At 41.8% G+C, this 25,807-nt stretch overlaps 1 protein-coding gene across 1 annotated transcript in view; it reads left to right on the top strand.

Moving 5' to 3' along the window:
- The first annotated feature begins 24,338 nt into the window (after window positions 1-24,338).
- ASIC5 (acid sensing ion channel subunit family member 5) overlaps window positions 24,339-25,807 on the top strand; it is a 32,009-nt gene continuing 30,540 nt past the window's right edge. The window contains exons 1-2 of the mRNA XM_088475333.1: window positions 24,339-24,378; window positions 24,869-25,190. Of these exons, the coding sequence (XP_088331459.1) occupies window positions 24,339-24,378; window positions 24,869-25,190 (362 nt within the window). The remainder of the gene's footprint in view (window positions 24,379-24,868; window positions 25,191-25,807) is intronic.

A 25,807-nucleotide genomic window follows, 5' to 3' on the forward strand; every position in this document is an offset into this window, starting at 1 on the left:
TTTTAACACAGAAGCATGCACGGATCTCACTGATCACCTGCTCAGGCTATACTTGCTATACTGAAACGGGTCTATTATTTTGCAAGTTTTAGGTCAGTAATATGTAGGAGTTAAAAACTCAATCTCTATTGCCCAAGTTGCATCCTCACAATGGCAATGAGTTTTGTCATTGTAAGTTGGGGGGGGGGGTTGTGAGAAACATGTGAGTTTGCATGTTCTCGCACCCTATTGCATAGAATGAGTTCTAAAAATGTGCAAGTATATACTCACACATTTTCAGAAATTTTACTTATTACATTTAGCCCTTGGAGAGAGATAAGGTGGAGGTACCAAACAATCAGCTCCTAACTCATTTTTTAAACTACTTCCAGAGAGAGAGTGGATGGAGATAAAAAGTACTAACCAGTCAGCTCTTATCTGTTATTTTTCAAACACAGTCTGTAAAGTGACAGGAGCTGGTTGGTAGTTTATCTCTCTCTACTTTCTCTCTCTCCAAGGCTTAGTGTAGTCCAGAGGTTCCCAAACTTTTTTGAATCACGGCGCCCTAGAGTATCAGCATTGTTTTCACAGCAAGTAAATTGCGCTGACCTGGCATCCTTAGGCTCAGTTATGAGATGGGGGACCGGTTTGCACTTCTATGTCCACATATTTACATTACATTGACCATAAATAATTTGATTTGGTACTGGACCACCAACCTGAGGAACCCCGAGAAGTGTCCCGAAGGCACCCTAGAGTGCCCGGCACACAGTTTGGGAACCACTGGTATAGTCTGTAAATGAATGTTCAGCTCTGTATCAGCCCCTTAATGTTTCTATTTGTTATAATGTAACAAAATGCCTTTTATAATAGATTTGAGATCTCAACACTATTATGCTGTTCAGTACAATTGGATTTGTATAACTGTTTTTATGACATTCTCCTATGAATAATCATCCTGTAAGGAGAAGTGAAAGGCGGAAATTGGACCACTTCATGGTAGACCCAAACTTTGCTTCTATTGTATTATTTGTATTGCTTTTATCTTTATGTGGAAATAAGTTTATAGGGAATTTCTCAACAGAAAATGGAAACATGAAAAGAGATTACATCTATATGATGACGTTGCCTTGGTCTGCATCCTTACATCTCCAACCCACCGCCTTTAAATCGTAGTGTTCCTCCAAAACTCCCATCCGTTACCTGGTTTCTCAGATTTAGCCACTTTTAGCTTTATCTCTGCATCCCAATCTCCCCGATTTTAGGATGTTGTAGTAATGCGATGGTCAGTTCTCCATGAATGATAACCTTGTTCAATGTACCCATGTAAGTTTCCAAAGTATGTTGGTTATAGAAACCCACTACAATTCCTCTCCCGATGGTACCATTGACCCACTGTTTTTCATGCTATGTTTCCCTCTATTCCTGACAGTTGTTGGCGACGTGGTACCCACCTGTGTTCCCAATTCCACATTTGGTGGTTGTGGCTCAGATGTGCTGTCTGACTACCGGTTTTGCCTATTTAACTGTACACAAATGTCCATCTCTAAAAAAATTTTTACTGAAAAATATCAACCATGCTGGCAAGTTGGTGATCCTAATGCATGGAAAATTTCCCCATCTATTCAGGAATGCTTCCATGGCATCGACTTGTATATGAATATAGAGGCTCGCTATCAATATTCTTTATTTTATCTGGTTTTCCTGACTGTAGAGAATACTATACGTTCATGTCCCCCTCATACAGTACAGTAGGCATTTCTCCTCCTTGTAATCCTCCAACTCCTCTAATTTCATGTTGCTCCTCTGTTTTATTCCCCTTGCTTTGTTGCTTGTCTCCTAATATGTTTGTATTGATTATCTTCTTTCCTTTCCCCTTCCTTTCTTTGTTAATGTTAAAATGTACCATTTCCATCAGTGTTCTCTTTTTATTATGGTACGCCAGTATGGCATTATGCTTTGTATGTTCTCTATTTTGGTACTTTGGTTGCATTAAGAAAAGAATACATGTGTCATAGCAGCAGCTGATGGTAGGAGACAGACGGCTCAGAATGGCCTAATGTGTAAGCAGCTTACTAATGTCTCAGAGGAAAGGTTTCCCCTACCTAACTCTTAAAAATAAAAATTGACTTACCAGAAACAGTGCACAAAAATATGAGGGCACTGAAGTACTAATAATGAAAGACAGTGACTCTGTACTCAATGAGTATTTTGCTGGATAATTGTCTGGCTTGTTCTGAGGGGCCTGTCAGATACTGTAGCTTATTGCCATTTGCAATTACCTAAATGAAGAAACTGTCTTGTAGAGTCACATTTGCTGACCAAAAACTAATAAAAGTAGAGAGATACAGATGTGTCCTTAACACTGTGGCTTCTGTCGTGCCAAACAGCCCCTTTCGGCACGCCAGGTCCTGGGCGCCTCAGCTGTGCCAAGCGCTTTTTTTGCTCAAATTGTGCATCTTATTCGCACAAATAAAACAACTGAAGCAACAAAACTATGTTGCTAGATCGCATGAATGACTTTGAATCTGTATATAAAGTTCTACGATACAGCGGCTTTTCCTCATGCCAAGTTCCGGAGTGCTTCATCTGCGACTTTGTACATGTAGGTGCGGTTAAAGTCGCAGCCCAGCATCTTTAGTACACTGTGAATGGTGTTTTGCTGCATCTGCCATGCGAATAAGATGCAGAATTAAAGATAAAATGCTGCACTACACCTCTCGGAGCAGCACAGTTGCGCCTGGCATCGCGTGCCGTATCGCATATTAAGACTAGGTGTGTGAGGACACATCTAACCTTCTTTACCTACTATAGAAGTTTGTGGCAAAATTATGAACACAGTACGTAAAGGACAAAACATTAGACGTGTTTCTCTATACCTTTTCGCTAGAGAAAAGTACTGACCAGTATACTGTACAGATTATTTAGTTATTTACAGTTAACCCTCCAATAGCCCTATCTGTTACCGGGCTCCTCATATACCTACAAAAGACTTCCCTTCAGCCCAGCCAGCACCAGGTACAGTGAGAGCTGTTCAAAAGGTACTAATGCTGAAAGGATAGTAATATAACCAGTGTCAGGCATTCTAACATCATTTTGATTAAAGAAGGGGCAAATAATATGTAAAAGCTGCCTAACCCTACCCTAACTACAGCCTAAAACTAACTGCAGCCTAATCCTAACCTACAGTAACTGAAGCCTAAATTTAACTGCAGCCTAATCCTAACTGTAGCCTAACTTCAGCCTAATCCTAACTCTACACTAACTGCAGTCTAACTCTAAACACAGCTTAAATCTAACATTACCCTAACTGCAGCTTATCCCTAACCTAACTACAGCCTAACCGCAGCTTAATCCTAACTCTACCCTAACTGCAGCCTAACCCTAACCGCAACCTTACCCTACCCTAACTACAGCCTGTCCCTAACCTAAATACAGCCTAATCTTAACCACAGCCTAATCTCAACCTCACCCTAACTGCAGCCTAACCCTAACCACAGCCTAATCCTAACCTATTCCTAACTGCAGCCTAACCTGACTGCAGCCTATCCACAGCCTACTCCTAACCCTAAATTTATGTATCAACATTCTGGATGTCAATGTTGACATTGTGAATGCCAACATATTGAATATCGACATTATTAACCTGTTAACATCCTGAATATCAACATTATGTGTCGGAATTCTAAATGTAAGCATGATGACTACGTAACCTGCAGTGCTTTTAATTTCTAATATATAGCTACTACATATTATTAATAAATCATAAGAGTATCATGTACAGTAAGTGACTTACCTTCAATATGGAGGAACAGGATTCACTGGCACTGTAACTATCACCAAGGATGATGTCGATGTGTGGAAGGTCATGATGACGCTTGGCTCTTCCCTCTTTTAGTGTTTATTTACTGTTGGAGTTGAACTGGAGCGGAGAGGGGGGAATCGGGGGTGCTGCGGATAGGGTGGAGGGGTTGAAGCTGGGAGGAAAGAGCAAGAGTGGGGAAACTGGAAGAGGAGGTGCTGTTGATGTGGGGGGGTTTGGAGCTGCGAGTGGAGAGAGCAGCAGAGGGAAACCTGTGGAGGAGGGGGATTAAAGCTGTAAGGGGAGAGAGAGCAGAAGAGGGGAATCTGTGAAGTGGTGCGATGGGATGGGAGGGGTTGGAGCTATGAGGGAAGATGGAGCAGGAGAGGGAAATCTGTGTGGGGGAGTTAGAGGTGCTGCAAACAGAAGGGGAATTTGGAGCTGTGCAAGAGGGGACCAGGGAACCTTTGAGCGGGAGGGGGGGAGTTAGGGGGTGCTGCGCATGGGGGGAGGGAGTTTGAAGTTTTGAGAGGAGAGAGCAGGGAACCTGTGTGAGGAAGGGGGAAGTGGGGGGGTGCCGAGGATGGGGGAGAGAGCAGGAGCAGGGAACCTGTGTGGAGATGGGGGGTTCCGCAGATGGGGAAGGGAGTATGGAGATGCGAGTGAAGAGAGTTGGAGCATGGAACCTGTGTGGGGGAGTGGGGTGCCGTGGATGGGGGGAGTTTGTGAGAGGAGAGAGCAGGGAAATTGTCTGGGGGAGGGGGTGTTGGGGGGTGCTGCGGATGGGAGGGAGTTTGGAGCTGTGAGGGGAGAGAGAAGGAGCAGGGGTCCTGTGGGGGGGAGGGGGGTGCCGCAGATGGAGAAAGGGAGTTTGAGGAGAAACATAGATCTGGTGCAGTGTGGAGGGGTCGAGCTGTGAGATATTTTGAGAAAAGCAAAGATATGTTTGTAGGTGTAGTTTGGTTAATAATAACCTCATGTGTAAGTAGAAGTATATTGTTGAGCATGTAATTGTGGGTAACCGTCAGAGCCATGAGAAAAGCAGGCTAACGTTAGGAGACTAGAGGCAGAGTCTGTGACCAGATGTCAATAATAAATAGGTAACAGCCCAAGCAGGTAATATTAGAAATGTTTCTAAAGGCAAGGCCCCCATACACGGTGCAATATGCACCTTGCGATGTGACTTGCGATTCGACGGCCGACATATTGAGTGGTTCCCAAACAGAGCGATCGGATGGCCGACCGCCCACTATGCCGGCAGCCCCCTCCTCCACCTGCATAGTGCTGCATGGGATCGTACATCGCATCCCCAGATCAAGTGAACATGCAGTAAGATCTGGAGGTGCAATGTACGACCCCACGGGAGCGCGCACTGGCTGATGATATGCCCACACACGGTACGATATAGCAGCGATATCATATCAATCCGGCGGATCAGCTGCTATATCGCACCGTGTATGGGGGCCTTCAAACTCTAACTACATTGTCTGTACAATCACCAAGTTGTGCCTTGAAATATTCACTGTATTTTTATTATTGCTGTTATATTTTATCATATAGTACAAATCTGATATATTAATGTTTCATCCATCAGTGATTCAGAATGGTATCTGCACATCAATATTTACTAGTAAAACCCTCCTATATTACATGCTGTGCTTATACACACAAACTGCAAACTCAAGTTTGTTTTTACCCAATAAAGTTCAGGCGAAGCTTTAAAACCTCTCTAGAAAGATCTGTTTTCTTTGTGTCAAACCTTTCTTTCCTGTCATGGGATTGTATCATGCAGTCATTGACCTCCATTCCTCCCACCAACATTGATCAGTGATTGGTGGACTGAATAGCCATTGCATCAGACTTTGTCCCTGCAGATGGTCTCACTAAACAATTTCTTCATCACATGTAAAACACAAATAATTTAAGTAAACTATAGTTCTGTATATATGGTTGTATAATGTGTGCTTTTACAAGAATACTTTATTTTTCGTCACAATTAAAGTAGATAATGATTTATTCTAGAGATATTGAGAGACATACTTATATTATAGAAAAGTGGTCCTCAAATTTGTTCCTCAGGACCCCAAACAGTTCATGTTTTCCAGGTCAACCAGCTGGTGCATAGGTGTACCTGGAAAACATGAACTGTTTGGTGTACTGAGGACCAAATTTGAGAACCTATGTTATAGAAAACTATATACTAGATATACAATAGATACTATCATCTAGTTATATATATATATGAGAGTCTCTTTAGGGCAGGGGTTCTCAACCCTCAAGTACCACAAATAGGTAATGTTTTGTGGATTTCTTTCATTATGCACAGAGGAGTTAATCTATTTTGTTGGGTCAGTAGTAATCTCATGTTTCCACAGACAGAAATCCACAAAACATGACCTGTTAGAGGTACCTGAGGATAGTGGTAGAGAACCCCTGCTTTATAGGATCACCACATGCCTCATTGGACTACTTGCTATATAATATTGCAAGCCTGTATATGGTACATAGGGGATTCAGCAAGGATCGCAGTTGCTAATACGCACGCAATCGGCAGATTGTTGCGATCTCTGCATGAGTATGCATCGCAGTGCGCAAACTAGCTTTTGCGATCGGGACTGTGATCATAAGGGCTACGCAGACCCCTCGCAGAGTGATTGACAGGAAGCACCGTTTGTGGGTGGTGATGGAGGGGTGGTCGGGGGAAAGGCAGGCGTGCCAGTGCGTTCGTACTCCATTGCAGTGGCGTGCATAAATTAGCCACTGCGATCCCATACGCAGCCTGAGGCTTGATAGCGTGTGTGGTTGTTAGCAATTTCTGAGTAAGGTCAGAGCTCGTGCAAGTGTGCGTGAGGCTGCGATGGTACTCGATTGTACTGATGGTTTCGCTATTCTGCTAAACATTACGGATATGTGTAAGGTAAAATGGGCATCCTTATGTTGTGCTAAGTTTGCATTGTGATCTCAATGGATTAGCATACTATCGCAGTTGTATTGCGTGTGTATGCAATATTGCGTATCGTAGTGAATCAGGCCCATAGACCATTAAATAGCTATAGTGCTTTCATGCAGTGGTTCCCAAACTCTGGGCCTGATTCAGACCCGGACGCTAAGCTGCGTTCGCTCGCTATGGGCGATTGTCGCCCCCCGTCTGCGCATGCATATGCATCACAGTGTGCGTGCGAGATCTAGTAACTGCGATCGGGATCGTGCGGTCGTAGCACAAAGACTAAGCGCTACTTTGAGTGACCGTGCCGTTTGTGGGTGGTGCTTGTGAACGGGGGAGTGGTACTGCGAATGCTGGCGTGTTAGGGTATCAAAACTGAGTTTTATGGGTGTGCATAATTAGCATGGAAGCGTCATTGTACACGTCACTTGGTTGGATTTCAGCCTGCAGTGATCGCAGTGTTTGCGGTGGGGTAGGGGCTACATCAAGCGCTGCGTGCAGCTCCGATGGCTCTCGATGCTACCGATTAATCATACACTTCCTGGAGATGACGTGTGTTAAGAAGGGAAAGTGGGCATCTTTAGACACCTGCGTTCGCTCACTGCCGTCGCTTTATGACATAGAGGGCATCCTTACACCACACAGTGCGATCGCGGAATTTGCATACCCGGCCCCTTTTGGCCGCGAGCGATCGCGGCTTAGCGTCCGGGTCTGAATCAGGCCCACTGTCCTCAAGGCACTCTTAACAGTCCAGGGTTTAAGGAAGTCACTCTGGGATAACTGAAGCTAGTCCTTCACTGAGCCTAAAATATATTCTTAATGCTTTGGTGCCATGCTCAAATAAGAGGAAGTCTAAAACCAGTCCAGGGTGTTAATTACAAAAGTGTATGTATATATATGTATATATATATATACATATATATATGTATGTATATATATATATATATATATATATATACACACAATATATATTTAGCGACCCTCCCCAGCTTCGTACAGAAGCAATTTCATCTCACCACTGCCCCCTGCATCTCATAACAACATAGTCAGGTCCATAAATATTGTGACATCAACAGAATTTTCAGATTTTGGCCTCTATTCACCACCACAATTGTTTTGAAATTAAACAAACAAGATGTGCTTTAACTGCAGACTTTCAGATTTAATTTGAGGGTAATTACATCCAAATCGGGTGAACGGTGTAGGAATTACAACGGTTTCAATATGTGCCTCCCACTTTTTAAGGGGCCAAAAGTAATGGGACTATCAACTCAAAAGCTATTTCGTGGACAGGTGTGGGATATTCCCTCGTTATTTCATTATCAATTAAGCAGGTAAAAGGTCTGGAGTTGATTCTAGGTGTGACATTTGCATTTGGAATCAGTTGCTGTCAACTCTCAATATCAGTGAAGCAAGCCATCATTAGGCTGAAAAATCAAAACAAACCCATCAGAGAGATAGCAAAAATATTAGGTGTGGCCAAATCAATTGTTTGGAACATTCTTAAAAAGAAAGAACACACTGGAGAGAGCTCAGCAACACCAAAAGACCCGGAAGACCATGGAAAGCAACTGTGGTGGATGACAGAAGAATTATTTCCCTGGTGAAGAAAAACCCTTTCACAACAGTTGGCCAGATCAAGAACACTCTCCAGGAGGTAGATGTATATGTGTCAAAGGCAGCAATCAAGAGAAGACGTCACAAGAGTGAATATAGAGGGTTCACCACAAGATGCAAACCATTGGTGAACCACAAAAACAGGAAGACCAGATTAGAGTTTGCCAAACAACATCTATAAAAGCCATTCCAGTTCTGGAACAACATCCTATGGACAGATGAGACAAAGATCAACTTGTACCAGAGTGATGGGAAGAGAAGAGTACGGAGAAGGAAAGGAACTGCTCATGATCCAAAACATACCACCTCATAAGTGAAGCATGGTGGTGGTACTGTCATGGCGTGGGCATTTATGGCTGCCAATGGAACTAGTTCCCTTGTATTTATTGATGATGTGACTGCTGACAAAAGCAGCAGAATGAATTCTGAAGTGTTTTGGGCAATATTATATGCTTATATTCAGTCAAATGCTTCAGAACTCAATGGACGGCGCTTCACAGTGCAGATGGACAATGACCCGAAGCAAAAGCAACCAAAGAGTTTGTTAAGGCTAAAAAGTGGAATGATATGCAATGATCAAGTCAATCCCCTGACCTGAATCCGATTGAGCATGCATTTCACTTGATGAAGACAAAACTGAAGGGTAAATGCCCCAAGAACAAGCAGGAACTGAAGACATTTGCAGTAGAGGCCTGGCAGAGCATCACCAGGGATGAAACCCAGCGTCTGGTGATGTCTATGCATTCCAGACTTCAGGTTGTAATTGCCTGCAAAGGATTTGTAACAAAGTAATAAAAAGTGAAAGTTAGATTTAGGATTGTTTAGTTTGTCCTATTACTTTTGGCCCCTTAAAAAGTGGGAGGCACATATAGAAACCGTTGTAATTCCTATACCGTTCACCTGATTTGGATGTAATTACCCTCAAATTAAATCTGAAAGTCTGCAGTTAAATCTCACCTTGTTTGTTTCATTGCAAAGCCATTGTGGTGGTGACTAGAGGCCAAAATATGAAAATTCTGTCAATGTCCCAATATTTATGGACCTGACTGTATGCCATGTTTCCCCAGTCCCCTGCATCTCACTCCTGCCTCCTATATCTCACCAGTGTCACCACAACTTCCACTACTGCTACCCTACAGCTACTGGGATGTGCTTGGTAGGGCAGGAGGATCTTGGATGAGAGATTTGTATTGGAGCTAGGAAACTGAAAACAGCAGTTGGCAAAACATATAGCTTAGCACTTTGTGGGTAACAACAAGATAAATCACCCAGCTGATTAATGGAAGTAAACTTTTACATGGATTGTTGCAGTATTTGGTTTTAAACTTTAAGCGTGGAAGAGCCAGATCTGACAATTCAAGTACTGTAGGAAAAGTATTCAGTTAGGAGTAAACCATGTATTACAATCTCACTTCACTGAAGTGAGTTCTCGCTGTGCAAATATAACAATTTTATGTTTTACAGTATTACATCACACAGCCAACAGTATCCAATTAAAATTTTGGCACATCTCATATTTGCATTCGGTAGAATAAAAGCGATTTTTGCAGTTATTGTGCCACCATCTGGAAATAATGTGCTTCCTAGTTTTATTTCTGAAAAGTTCTAAGGGGATAATGGTCCTGATTCACTACCGTGCGCAACTGCGTATGCAATAGCGATTACGCACGCAGTTCAACTGCGATAGTATGCTAATACATTGCGAGCGCAATACTCTCGCACCACTGCACAAGGACGCTCACTTTACTCAGCACACATACATACTGTTTAGCAAGACTGCAAAACCATCGGTACAATCGAGTACCATCGCAGCCTCATGCACAGTTGCACAAGCCCTGACCTTACTCAGAAATTGCTAACTTCATCGCACGCTTTGAGTCCTCAGGCTGCGTAGGGCATTGCAGTGGAAAATTTATGCACGCCACTGCAACGGCGTTCAAACCCACTGGCACTCCTGCTTTCGTCAAATGGCATTTCCTGTCAATCTCTTTGCGATGGGTCTGCGTATCCTCTGCGATCGCAGCCCCGATCGCAGTGGCTAGTTCACGCACAGCAATGCATGCACAGTACGCAACGATCGGCTAATTGCATGCGTATTAGCAACTGCGTTCCTTGCTGCGCAGAGGTGTAGCATGGAGCCAAGGCAAACGAAGAATGCCTATGTTATGGCGCCTCCCCACCATCATTTTGCAAAAGAGTGTGGTTATATTGTTAGGCTATCTTGAAGTGAAAAATGGCCTAAGTGGTCTATAGCAGTGGTTCTTACACTCCATTGTCAGGATCCCAAATAGGTCACATTTTCCAATGTGGGTGTATGACCAACTGGCACATATTAACGATCCACAGGTGACCTGGAAACATGAACAGTTTGCAGTCCTGAGGAGCGAGTTTGAGAACCACTGGTCTATAGAATACCTCTTTTGCTGGATAATAAATGCACAGATTAAAGTTTTAGGTGTAGATGTACTAAGCCTTGGAGAGAGATAAATTGGATAGAGATAAAGTACCAACCAATAAGCTACTAACTGTCATTTTTTAAACACAGCCTGTAACATGACAGTTAGGAGGTGAGTGGCTGATAGTTTATCACTTTCCAATGTATCACTTTCCAGAGCTTAGTACATCTCCCTCAGTGGCTGTAATGTGACAGGAGCTGATTGGTTGGTACTTTATCTCTCTCCACTTTCTTATCTTTCTCCTAAATGCTTAGTACATCTACTCCTTAATCATTTATATATTTTACAAGTTTCATGAGTGACAAATATACTGAATTGAGAAAATAATAGATATAGGTTGCATTTTTACATCCTCAAACCTAACACCTTGCAGAAAAAAAGTAAATTCTAAAGCTGAGTACACACACAAAGATTTTCTGTCCAACCATACAACTAGTTGATTGGTTGGAATGAAAATCTGCTCCCAAACACCGGAAAATGGACAAAAACTGTTGTTTGAACAAATTGTTTAGATCAAACATTTAACAAACTTGTCTGACGACCATTTTCATCTGTTTTCCAGCATTTGGGAGCAAATTGCTGATCATCAGTTACTCCCATACGTTACCAGATTTTCATTCCAACCAATCAACTAGTTGGATGGTTGGACAGAAAGACTTTACGTGTGTACTCAGCTTAAGACTTATGTCATTTTCCATTACAATGGTAAGTGCTGTGCAATATATACGCTTACCATCGTAGCGTGAATTTTTACCATCGCTGTAGTCAACGCACCTATAGCGCCTAATCTTCACTTAGCGTGTTATGCACGGTTCCAATTCCTGAGCAATTAAATTGGAAAAAGCACCTGCGTGGTAATTCGGACTGTTAAAATAGCCGCATTAATTATATAGTAAAATAGGTAAATCAGCCAGCACCCTAAAAAAGTGCAAATAAATATTGGCTGACAGTATAGATGTCTATTAGTGGCCAATAGCAAAATAATATTGGGCTCTTAAAATGTTTCAAATGGCTGATATTTTGCATTTTTAATAACCATTTTTAAATGATAGAAAGCAAGTATTTTTCTGCAAATAAACATTCTAGATTAATTTGGGGTGCATAAAAATGCCTGTAAGTTGATTGTTGTGTCATTTAGGCAACTTCTACAATTTTGTTAAAAAAACACCTGTAACTCCCACCTGCAAAAATGAAAAACACCTGTCCCAGCCATACAGCACCTCCTAGGCAATGGCGTTAAGGCCCCCATACATCAGAGATTGATTGCAGCAATCGATTGTGTCTAAAGATCTTTCCCTTTTTCAATCGATTGTGGCAATTCTGCAATCTGCAATCGATTGAAAAAGGGAAAGATTTTTATACACAATCGATTGCAAATTGCACAATTGCTGCAATCAATCTCTGATGTATGGGGGCCTTGAGTTCATCCCAGACGCCCGGAGGCAAGTTATAATTTGGTGCCCCCTCCCTGTCACCGCTGCTGACACTGTAATGTAGCATTTAGCAAGCAGATACACCCGTAGTTGCACACAGAATATAGGCATGCCATGGAGGAGTAAGACAGAGAGTTGTGGGTGAGGGGGGTACCAGACGTGTCTCACTGACCAAAGAAGCTGCTGAGGAGCAGCAACACCAATGAGTAGGGACAGGTTATAGATAGACAGAGGTGGCAGCTGATGGTCTGACACTGAGCTCTTCACTAGTGTATGGTGGCTTCTTAGGTGCCATGTATTTGGTGGCCATTACAGTACACTCCGGGTACATAGTTACAGCCCTAAGTGCGGTGAATATATTGTGGGCAATGGAGGAGGTGCCCCTTCAGTGCTGGAGCCCGGCAGCAGGCGCCTCCATTGTCTCCCATAGCTCTGCCTCTGGCACCTCCATATACCTATCCCACATCTTTTAACCCATTATTCTACAGAATATCACCCCAAAAATGACATAAATAGTTGCCATATTAAGCTAATTAAAAATATTGGGTCCCAGGGGTTCTGAAGCAAGTCCCGATAATGTTACCATAAGATAGCTATTTTCCCAAAATGTTCACCTACTCAGGGGCTGCGAGAAAAAAACTATTGCTACAGAAAATGGCCACGGCTAAAAATAGGAAAAGACAGCGTTACCTTACACTGCGAGCTAACATGGCTAATGGAATATGCCTCATTGTATTTTCATGTAGTGGTTCTTGTTATTTGCAACTTTCTTATTATTGTGTTGCCTTGGAATTGTAAGCAATAATATTTACCTTCCCTTCCCCTTTTCTTCCTTCTGTATCCCCCGTTTTCCTTTTAACTGTAAATTCTATTAATAATAAAAACAAAAACCATGCTGAGGTTGATACAGGGGTAGATGTACTAAGCCTTGGAGAGAAAGTACCAACCAAACAGCTCCTGTCATTTTACAGCCTGTGGGGTCTTACTAAGCCTTGGATGGAGACAAAGTACCAACCAATCAGCTCCTGTCAATTTACAGGCTGTGTTTGAAAAATGACAGTTAGGAACTGATTGGTTGGTACTTTATCTCCATCCACTTTATCTGCTTGGTTTACTACATTTCCCCCATAGTCACTAACGGCCGCCAGGAGGTGCGGAGATCAGTGCTCAGAATGAGTCACAATAGACCCAAGTGAAGTCAGTGTATTAAACTAAATGTCCTACCCACACCCTGTCCTCCACCACCATCGATGCCCGAAGCACCTACACTTGTGTGAACTGGCACATATTCATGTCTTCCTCCCTGTCATGACTGGCTGTACAGGGTATAAAGGGGTGCTCTAGCATAGGTTGTGTACAGTAAGGGCATGTTTGCTAAATACAAAAAGACTGGGACACAAAGGCATATATGCCTAAGTAAGCCCTATTATTTGTGGCTTGTATGCGGCAAGTGCATATACAAGATGATGATGATAGAATGAATATGTCTAACTCTGTGCCTCTATACACATATAAACCAGCAGCTATAAACTCCTAAGTGAGTACACTCAATACTATGTGATTATCGATACAAAAAGTTTGATAGGAGTAACCAGCACTAGATGCTGTTCTTCCTCTTTTTTTGGATAACACTTCTCTTTCCTTTCACATTACTTAGTTACCACACTTACATTAGTGTTCTAGCAGGAATGCATGTAAAGGTATCTTTGTGAAACTTGGTCAAAATATGAATTGTTGAGAAACAAAGTTCCTCATATGAACAGTCACTTACATTATGGACCTCATTCATACCCGCTCGCAAGCGGTTCGATGTTTAGGCCCTGCGCACGTGCAGCGGTCACACTGCGCGTGCGCCATCCCTGAAGCGAGAGAGAAATTCTCTCGCTCCGGAGCTCACTACAAAAGGGCGGCTGTCGATGTTAATCGACAGCTCGGCCCGTTTTGTAGGCGGGGCGGAGGGGTGGTTTCACAAATGGAGGCGTTCCTTAAGGAACTCATGCCATTTTGTGGGCGGCTGCACTGACATCAGCAGTGATCTCAGTGGGGAGCTTCCTGCTCGATCAGAGCCGGAAGCTCCCTGGAGCTTGCAGTTGCCAAGACCCAACCTCAAGGTCTCGTCGCAAGCCCCGATGGTCGCGATGATCTTGACCATCGCGACCATCAACCTGGTCGGTCGCTAAAGCTGAGGGTGGTAACCCACAGCTTAGCTAGCGACCAGCAAGCCGCACTTCAAAAGAGAAGCGACTGCCCACATTCAGAACGAGCGCTCGCATTTTGCGAGCGCCTCTGAATGAGGGCCTATATTTCTATCACAAGTGTATGGAAAGGTTTCTTTGTACTTTCAAACTGGATACAATGTGATGTAACACAACAATCTTTCCTGTCAGAAAGACACTTACTTTCTTATTCTTTCCCGAATGCACATCAGGGTTTCTTTTATATCCTAAGCATGGAGATACTGCAACTTCCAAATGGGATGCAGCGGAAGCTGATATAATTCCCAATGTAATCCACAACAAGTGTATGGAATAATTAAAAAATGTATTAAGCAAGAAAATCCACAAAATGAATTAAAATTCTGAAAACTTCCAGTTCATGCAAAGTCCATTAATAAAAAAGTCACATTCAATAAAAAGATGGTTCAGTCAGTAGAAGGGAAGGGGATCATATGATCAACCAACCTCCGGTTCTGTGTAAGCACACTGCTTTACATCCGTGCTGCAGATCACCGATGCAAATTATGGTAAAGTGCGGCTTGCCTTTCTGGATGGTGTCCTTCTCTCCGAGTCTACGGCCAGCTGCTTCGATGCTCAGGCATATATTATATCTTTGAATGTATATTAGTATCTTTTTTGTTTTTTTTGTACATGAGACTAGAGAGTTATTTCTGCTGTACTAGAGAAGTCTTATTGGTGTGTAACAGTAAATGTGCATATTGCCAGCAAAACAAATGGTAACTAAAAACATGCGCACAAGTGTATGTGATACATGCTTTGAGCAAACTGGATACATATGCTATTGGTGCTGACCTGCACATATCTCGCAATGTGTGTGTATGTGTATATGTATATATATATATATATATATATATATATATATATTGTGACACAGTCAGATTAGGAGGTCCCTCTCCTGGGCAGGGGACTCCTTCCTTACACACACACACAGCAGCAGGGAAGCAGCACACCAGTCTGGATGCGAGTACAAGCTGGTCGGCGCCAGTCTTTATTGTACAAATGTCAGAAATAACATAAAGAAAACATAAACATAAATCCTAGCCCTGTCGGGGCACTAACTTCACAGGTGGTTCCCTCACTACCAGAACCAGGCAGGGCCTAATGCCCTCACCAGCAACAAAAGGCACAGCACAACACTCACAGTTAGGTTTTCAAGTGTCTCTGAGCAAACTCCCTGTCTGCTCTCCCAGGTGAGACAATCAGCCCTAAACACACTAGGCTTATATTGGCCACTCTCAGGTGGAAAACTAACAAGCCTGTTACCAGGCTGCGAGAACCAAAACCTGGAGTGGCCGTGGGTGGAGCCCTCCCTCTCCTCTCACCCACAACCCCCAGGTCCCAAACCGGCTTTTCAAAAAGCCGAAACTCAAGCCTGCTACACTGCAGACTTTCTCCTGGGGGTTTAAAACACAAAAGACAGGAATCTGGGACAAATGTACCTGCCACAGACCACTTTACCAGTGATCCTATCACAATATATATATATATATATATATATATATATATATATATGCACACACAGCGGGTAAAATAAGTATTGAACACATCAACATTTTTCTCAGTAAATATATTTGTAATGGGGCTTGTAATGATATTTTCACTAAATGTCAGCAACATCCCATGCAATCCACACATGTACAGAAATCAAACCATAGATGTCTATAAATTAAGTTATGTGTAATAATGTGAAATGACACAGGGAAAAAGTATTGAACATGCTTACTGAAATGTATTTAATACTTCGTACAAAAGCCTTTGTTGGTAATGGCAGCTTCAAGATGCCTCCTGTATGGAGAAACTAGTCGCATGCATTGCTCAGGTGTGATTTTGGCTCATTCTTCCACACAAACAGTCTTAGGTTCCATGGGCCTCTTCTATGAACTCTAATCTTTAGTTCTTTCCATAGATTTTTACTTGGATTCAAGTCAGGTGATTGGCTGGGCCATTCTAGCAGCTTTATTTTCTTTCTCTGAAACCAATTGAGAGTGTCCTTGGCTGTGTGCGTGGGATCATTGTCTTTCTGAAATGTCCACCCTTGTTTCATCTTCAGCATCCTGGTAGATGGCAGCAGATTTTTATCAAGAATGTCTCTGTCCATTTTTCCATTCATCCTTCCTTCAGTCATATGAAGTATGCCAGTACCGTTATGCTGAAAAACAGCCCCACACCATGATGTTCCCACCTCCAAACTTCACTGTTGGTATGGTGTTTTTGGGGTGATCTGCAGTGCCATTTCTCCTCCAAACATGGTGTGTATTATGGTATCCAAAGAGTTCAGTTTTGGTCTCATCTGACCAGTCTATATTCTCCCAGTATTTTACAGGCTTGATCAAATGTTGAGAACTAAAACAGATTTAGGGGCTCCAAAGAGAACTAAAATATATGTAGCTCATCACTTGGGGATAGGCAAACCCCAAAACACTAAGAGGGGTATTCAATATGGGAGCGAAAAGTCTGTGCTGGACTTTTTGCTCAACATCAGAGATTTTCCTGAGATAAAGTATCGGACGCGCGCCCGCTTTATCCCCGTATTCAATTTAAAAGCTACGAAAATGGGACCTGGCGAAGTAGGATCGGCAAAAAAAAAAAAAAAACTTTACCTGGAATAAATTGTAGAACCCCCTAAAGCTGTAAAAACATGGGGGATCACTATGGGTACCCCTGTTTTAGCCTGCAAATGAAAGTCGGGGTTTTAAATAGCCGCGGCAGGTGTTTTTTTCCCGACATTGAAGAAGTGATGCAGAAGAGCACTTAGGTTTTTGTTTTTGTTTTTTTAAGTGGTCCCATCAAATTTGGGGTACATGAAAATGGGTACTAGGATATTTTTAAGTCCCTACAGTCTTTATTTAAAAATTCTGCAAATATGCACCTGTCACTAATAGCCTATTCTAGAATACACCTGCCGCATACTTGCAGAATAGCCCTGACCCTATTTCCCTATTTTTAAACAATTTTTTTCTCATTTTTTTTTCACCCCAAATTTTCAATAATTTTTTTGGGGTGTCCCTATTTTTTTTTTTTACTTTTTTTGACAAAGTTTATTTTAAAATGACATTCCCAGGGATGCAGGCTATTTTTTTTAAGCCTGCACCCCTAAACCCCAATTCTGCACTTTTTTTCGCCACCTATTCCGTGGCGAAAAGTTATCCCCGTTTTTTTTTTTTTTTTCGAACCTTGGAAAAGTTTTTGAAATTGTATACGGTGTAAGACCAAAACCAGCGAAAATGACGTCATCGGTGTGAAATTATCGTAAAAACTGACTTTTCGCTCCAAATTTAATTGCCCTGTACTTCAGAAGAAAAAAAAAGAAATACAGATGTAGGAGCGCTAATAATCCGTAGAATAAGTAAAAATCACTCACATGTATACAGTGATGGCAAATTGAGTATTAACTTCACATTTATTATGTATCAATGGACATGGATTAATTAATAATAAAGAAAAAGGATGATCATAAAAAACATAAAATACATGATGCTAAAACAATCACAGATATAAAAATTCAATCATCTCAATAAGTGGTATTCATGAGAGTGTAGAAAGTTAATATAGCAGATGTTATTGCTTAGACAGATAAAGTCATTGTATATTCAAGGATGGTAAAAACTCAAGTTCATTGAGCAAAGATATTCACAAAAGTTCCAGTGACTGCTGGTAAATAAATGGGTGTGCCAAAGAAAATATGATAAACTCTGGTAACTTACCCACTGAGTGAATTATGTAGTTCGTAAGCTGAGCAGCAAGGTAAGTTCCACTGTGTGCACTCTCGTGAGTCCCGGCCAGGAAAGATGAATGTAACAGCAGGAGGGGTGTCAGTGGCGGTGAAGCTCTAATAGTGATGCGGCTGGGATCAACATAAGCCACTTCTGCTCAAGCGACGTCTCGCTGAGCTGGGCTGAAACCCTGGAAAATTTTCCTCAATGTTATCACTCCCAGTGGTGAAGTGGCTGCAATGAGTGGATTCTGTAACAGTAGCAGATCAGAGTGGGAACACCTAACGTGTTTCTCGGCCTTGATCAGCTGGCCGTTTCCTCAGAGATAAAAGTTCCCATGCAGATGCATCGGTCTTATATGCCCAGATAAATATGATGATCCACTGCAGGGGAAATGCTCATTTGTAGCAAATTGATTATGAGAATAATACTATATGGCAGCAGACTTTGATATAGAATGTTCACATTGAACAGACTCATAAAAGTAACATGTTAAACAATAATATTTCTCCAGTAAGTAAGATCAAAAAATGATGTAAAATAAAATGAAAAAAAAAATTATTATTATGATAAAAAATCTAAAAACTAAGGCCCTCATTCAGAGCCGTACGCTCTGAGCAGAGCGCACGCTCTGCATGAGGGCCGGGCTCCATTTTCATGGAGCGTCCTCCTGGACGCTCGTATAGCTGTGGGTCACCACCCACAGGCTATACGAGCGTGCATTTTGATGGCCGCGATGGTCGTGACCATCGCGACCATCGAAATTGCGAGCCGGAGTCTGCGGTTGAGGTTTTCAACCGCAAGCTCCGGAGTGATTTTGGCTCTATCAGAGCCAAAATCACTCCCACTGACATCACTAGTGATGTCAGTGGGCCGGCTTCTGACGGGAGGCGTTCCCGTGGGAACGCCCCCGTCAGGGAGGCACGCCCCCGGCACGCCCACCAAAGGGGGCGTGCTGTCAATCAACATTGACAGCACGCCCCCTTTGATCGGACACAACGAGCGAAGGAAAGTCCTTCGCTCGTCGTGTCTGGCGCATGCGCACGACGGAGCTCCCTCCGTCGTGCGCATGCTCAGTGCAGACCATCGACCCACTTGCGAGCGGACAGCCGCTCGCGAGTGGGTCTGAATCAGGCCCTAAGAATTATAGTGATAATGGAAAAAATATATAAAGGATAAAAATAATTAAATGCATATGTATGAATAATGATGCTGAATATTGTTGATTGCAAAATAAAACAAAATAAATATAAATGAATAAAAATAAACACAAAATACTGAATAATTTGCATAAAGTAAATAACAATGTCATTAATACAAAATACATAATTGAAAACGACATTAACATTAGTTAATTGCATGTGAATGTGAAAAATGTACATAAGTCTAATCATAGACACCATATTATTAATCAGATATATAAGGGGGATCCAGTGGACACATACATAGATAAAACAGCAAAAGAGAAAATAGATGTTATGGATAGCGTATTTATATTAACCATAATAAATTAATGATCCAAAAAACCTTAGATATTATTGTAGCTGAGCTGGAAATAAATTTCTTTAGACAGATTGTTGGAAAAAATTATGATGTCCAAATGTGCAACAAACTTTAAATGAGCTTCAACATGCTTTTTCTTCAGCAATGGAGTCTTGTGTGGTGAGCGTGCATATAGGCCATGACAGTTGAGTGCATTACTTATTGTTTTCTTTGAAACAATTGTACCTGCTAATTCCAGGTCTTTATGAAGCCCTCCACAAGTGGTCCTTGGCTCTTGGACAACTCTTCTGATAATTATTTTCACTCCTCTGTCAGAAATCTTGCGAGGAGCACCTGGTCGTGGCCGGTTTATGGTGAAAATATATTCTTTCCACTTCCGGATTGAGGCCCCAAAGGTGCTCATTGGAACATTCAGAAGTTTAGAAATTCTTCTGTAACCAATGCCATCAGTATGTTTTGCAACAATAAGGTTGCAAAGGTCTTGAGAGAGCTATTTGCTTTTACCCATCATGAGATGTTTCTTGGGTGCCACCTTGGTAAAGAGACACCTTTTTATAGGCCATCAGTTGGGACTGAACCAGCTTATATTAATTTGTACTGACAAGGGGCAGGATTGCTTTCTAATTACTGATAGATTTCAGCTGGTATCTTGGCTTTCCATGAATTTTTTGCACCTCCCTTTCTTCATGTGTTCAATACTTTTTCCCTGTGTCATTTCACATTATTACACACTACTTAATTTATGGACATCTGTGGTTTGATTTCTTTGCATTAGTGGATTGTATGGGTTGTTGCTGACATTTGGTGAAAATTTCATTACAATAGCCTCATTACAAATATATTTACTGAGAAAAATGTTGATATGTTCAATACTTATTTACCTGCTGTATATATATATTTCCCAGCATGTTGTGTACTATATATTAGCAATTTTTGTTGCAGCATTAAAGTTATGTCCCATTTGCGACAAGCTCTGGCTCTAAGAATTTTTTGGGGAAAAAAACATGGTTTATGTGGGTACTGCACAGAAATGTGACTGGATGTTGGATGTGACCACACTAAAAAGTACTAAAGGGATTTTTAAAAAACCCCAACCACAAAGGGGTTAAATCCCACCTTGTGTATTTAATTCAGCATTAACCCATTGGATATTACCCTTACTGTACATCAGCCATTTTAAGCTCCTATATCAATGGTCATTGACTTCTTTCCAGTGATAAATTCCTCTTTAATTCATTCTCTTTGGAAGCTTTAGAAACTGTACATCATCACATTATCTCAAGTAAATAATACTCACTGATTCAAATGCTTTATGTCATTTCCAATGAAAAATAATATAATTTCTTCACCAGCTTACTTCCACTGTAGAAGTTTGTTTGCTGTTGCATGTACATATATCACAGTGCATACTACCTTCATAAGAAGACACTTTCTCAAACTATCCCCCTTGACACCTAGATAATAGCATTCATGGTATTTTGATTGCAGAATTAATTTGTCTATCTCATATGATAGACTTGCAAAACCATACTATTAAGTGTGTTTGATAATACTATGTTGCTGCAATGGTAATGATGCTCCCTCTTGTGTTGCTCTTAAACATTACTTGCACTATAACAAATTGGCAAAATAGTAAAAGTCCCTCAAAATCGCAGTCCAAATATCTCTTCACTGATCGCGATCAATCACTGACTGCTTTACTTCTATTTGCCACATGCTATAAACAAGATTGGTGTGCCCTTGTATGCCTATACTTCTGAAGACATTGGCCTGTTAACATACCAACACTAGTGGACCTCAGACATGTTGATGACCTGAAATGAGGTCCTCATGAATTGGAGGGTCAATTTAGGAGGCATGCATCAGAGCTGAGCATGTCAACGAAAGTCACTCCCGATCCGACTACTGATGGTAGTGTCACCACAAAGCTTTTTAGCACACACCTGATAAGTTTAACATGAGTCAGCCCCAATCCTGCAGATTCATAGCGAGATAAGTAGACTGAAGTGAGGGGTGCAGTTACCCTTTAAACTGTCCCCAGCTTTTGGATACCGTGTGCTGGTATGGGCCAGTGGGTGCCCACATTGAGGAGGTGCGGAAGATAAGTGCTCCCTGTTGGTATATGAAGAAATTGCATGTTTGTCTATAAGCGGCTGAAGTCTCAATGTGGTTGGATCTCCAGATGCCTGGTAATATTTTCCTGATAGTCTGGAACAGACTTAGAGAATCTTCAGGGGTAACTATGGGCCAGGGAACTGCTGGGCTAACCACCAACCCTGGAGTTGTGAAGCAGCAGCCCTTTGCAAGCTGCTATTGGCCAGCTAAATGTGTGTACACTACCTTTTAGTCATATCTCCATTTTACAGCCAACTACACTCCAGATGTGTCCAGCTTCTATCTCTGTGGAGTGAATATCTCTCTCAATGCGCATGTCAGCAATGCCCTCCTGTCTGAGGGTGCGTACACACTAGATGATATTTTGCACAATTTGCCTAATTCCGATGCATCATAACGACAAATTGTGTAAAATATGTCCAAATCGTGAGTGTCCTCTCATGATCACGATGCCGTTGTGTGTCCCCGCGGGGACACACATCGCATCTTCAGATCTTGCCTTCAGCAGGCAAGATCTGCCTATCTCGTTAACAAGATTAAGGTTGTTGGTCAGATTGGACAGTTTATGCAAGATATCGTTTGTTTGGGAGTGCAGGGGAGTTGCCGGGGGAGTTCAAGGGAAATCGTTGACGACATTGCATTTTTTGCGAGTCGTCTAGTGTGTGGGAGGGTTAGTGTTAGGATGCAGGAACAGAGGGTTAGGGGGAGAAGGGGGAGGGTTACCATACTTACCGGACCCTTGTCAGGATCCTGAGCATCGGGATGCCGCTGTCGGTATATTGATAACAGGCGTCCCGACTGCCTGGATTTCATACTGATTCCTCTTGGATTAATATATTGTGTAGTGCATGGTTATTTATACATGAAGATGATGGAGGAAAAAGGCAGCTGCACATTTGTACATGTATTCTCTAATTAATGTGAACTGGATGGGGGAGGGAGGTTGTGGTGAGCAGCCTTATGAACCAGAACACATTATTGGTCTATCAAACATCAAGATTTAGATGCCTATTCATGATCACTAATGGGTCCGTTACACATATGGAAATGCTAGTTTTAAGTAAAAGACCCATTCATTATTAGGGGCCCAATCAGTCAGCCTAATATTCTGCAAACAAAAAGTTTTTAGAATTTGCTTGCGGAAAACATGCCATTTTCAGGTGGCATTGGTTTCCAAAGCCCCGCTCCTTCCTATGGGTAGGAGTTCCGCACTGTGGGACTGATTCAGAGTTGGGAATAGAGTAAGACATAGCAAGTAACTGGGCACCTAGACAAACCATGCTGCACTGCAAGGGGTGAAAATACATACATAATTGTTGCATGCAGGGTAAGTACTGGCTGCTTTTGCATGTAGCCTACATATACAAATACACTGCAATTTACATTTCAGTTTGGACACCCCCGTCCCCAATCGAAACTCTGTTACATGTGCCCCACCTGAAGTGCAGCATGGTTTTACCAAGGTGCACCGTTACTTGTTCTATCTTACTCTTTTACCAAATCTAAATCAGGCCCTGTAACCCTCTGCCATCTTTGTACTGTATGCCTCGGCCACCTCCGTACGGTGACCCTGCGGAGGTGCACATTTGTGACCTCGGGTCATGCATGCGCAGAAGGTCAGCACAATACCTATCTGAGGATAGCTTCTTTTTGGAGCAGCTATCCTCGCACTGCAGCAGTAATGAATTGCTTCTGTAATTAAGTATACACCGCTGCAACTTGTGGCAAGTTGGATACTTAGGGCAGAATTCAATACTTTCCAGCCCCTATCGTGCCCGACTGAGCTATTCAATTCTTGCTCCTGTCGGGCACGATGAGCTGCCAGCGCTACATTTCAGCTAGCAGCCCCTGGGGGATGTGAGCTGAAATGTGCGAAAAGTGACATGTTTGGGCGCCCAAACATCACTTTTCGCGATCGCGCCCAGCACTTTGGTCGGGTTTAGCTGCTTTACGCGTCTAAACCTGACCTCTATGGGTGCGATCAGTGCGAAAATCTTGGACAATTGTATAACGGCCCGCGATCTCCTGTCACTTTAGACGGGAGATGCGGGCCGCGAAAACAATTGAATTCCGCCCTTAGTGTAATTATCGAAGGCCACCCGGCCCCTGATAATGAATAGGCCCTTTAATCTGTCCACGAGTCACCTGTGCATAGCACCAATACGAGGGTGGATACATTTAGGGACAATTGATCTTGGGTGAAAGCTTATTTTACACTCTGTTTTTCAACGTTTGAACAAGTAGTAATTTCTTACTTACTGACATTATGGAATGTCAAATAAATACAAATTTCTCCTCTGTAAACAAAATAATCTTATGATGTTTTCCTAATCCATGTTTTCAAATGAGTATGTTTTATAGACCTAACATTAGTGTTCTATTTTGTCCTCATTACTAGCTGGGAAGTGCAGTTTAGCAACACAGGCAGTCTAACAACTGAGTTATGCATGAAAGGAATCATTCCACCCACGTCGGACTTTCCATAAAATGTACATGTGAGCATACACAATGCAGTGATTGCTTTTACCTTTACAGCACAATGGACCAACATGATAAGTCCCCTGCACCTGATAAAAGTGGTATGTACATTTTCCAAGTCAAAAGTTTTACAATTGTACTAGTATTCTTTTACTCCCTATTGTCGTGGTTTTAGTCTTTGTATTGTTTGAGTGGTCTCATGCATGGAATTAATATAATTTACACTTGTGTGGTTATGACACAAATGTCTGTGCTTTATAATCTCATGACAAACCCAAAGCTTTTGGTTTTGTCTTTCAAATTAGGAAGTGGAAATAAACCTGAATTGTACTGGTTTGCCATCAGCCAAATCTTGTCAGAACTGGTTAATATGAAAACTATCCTGAAGTTGATCTATCCATACTATTATACTGTAGCTCATACATTTTGCTTTGTTAAATGTGTGTTGTTGAATTAAAATAAATCTGTGATCATCCACAGATTTTCTTTTAAATATTTAAAAAAACATTGTTTTTGAAAATAAAAGCTATCAATGTTTCTATTAAAAATCTGTATATAGTAAAGTCATTTTAAAGATCTCTCTCATTCCAGAATTCTGGCATAAAATTCGTTCCTATGCTAAAAATCATTGTGGTCCATCTGTAGAAGAACGGAAGAAGTATAACCATGAATTTGTAGTTTCCACCTCATTCCATGGATTACATAACCTCGTAGACCGCAGGAGCACTGGAACATATGGACAGATCCGTAGAGTTTTGTGGATTACTATAGTAATGATGTCGGTCATTGCAGCTCTTTCACAGGTCTTCATACGAATTGTCAATTACTTCAGCTGGCCAACCACTACTTCAGTCATTATCCGATATGTTGATAAGATTGAATTCCCTTCTGTGACATTCTGTAACCTAAACAGGTAAATGTTTTTTGTTTGTTTTTTGTCGTCAACATTATAATCTTTCTTATGTTTTACTATTTTCAATTAATTTGGTCAAGTTTATTTTCCTTCTTTAATCCTTTACCAACATATCCAGCAAAACTTTTTAAGTTTAATGTACATTTGAATAGGTAATTAGCAGCTTTTTGATGTCATTCTCCTGTTTTGAAGTGGAAACAACAAATAGCCAATCAGATACAGTAATTGGAATGGTTCCAGCTGCACAGTGTATTTCAGGAGAATAGTGTTTCCATATTGTGTGAGGCAGTGACTTGTTTTACATCTGATCATGAATACGGATAGATTATGCCTACAATGGGACAGTTTCTGTGTTTAAACACGTAACTTTAGTGCCACTTTAAATTATAAGAACAAACCCACCTACAGTAAATCATCTGCTTGCCAAAGTGGACGCTTAGTAAATCTAGCCTAATGTGATTTACAGTAATGTGCAATTGTTAGCTGACTAAACTTAGCTGAGCTCCACATAATCCAGTCACTTGGCTTTACCACAAAGCCAAGTGACTGGTCTCTCACTTACATCCTCATGAATATCAAAGGATCTGCCTGTGTATGGGCAGTTTTAGATGGTAAAT

This window comes from Taudactylus pleione, unplaced genomic scaffold (genome assembly GCF_031769625.1).
Source record: "Taudactylus pleione unplaced genomic scaffold, aTauple2 ptg000170l, whole genome shotgun sequence".
NCBI classification, from domain to species: Eukaryota; Metazoa; Chordata; class Amphibia; order Anura; family Myobatrachidae; genus Taudactylus; species Taudactylus pleione.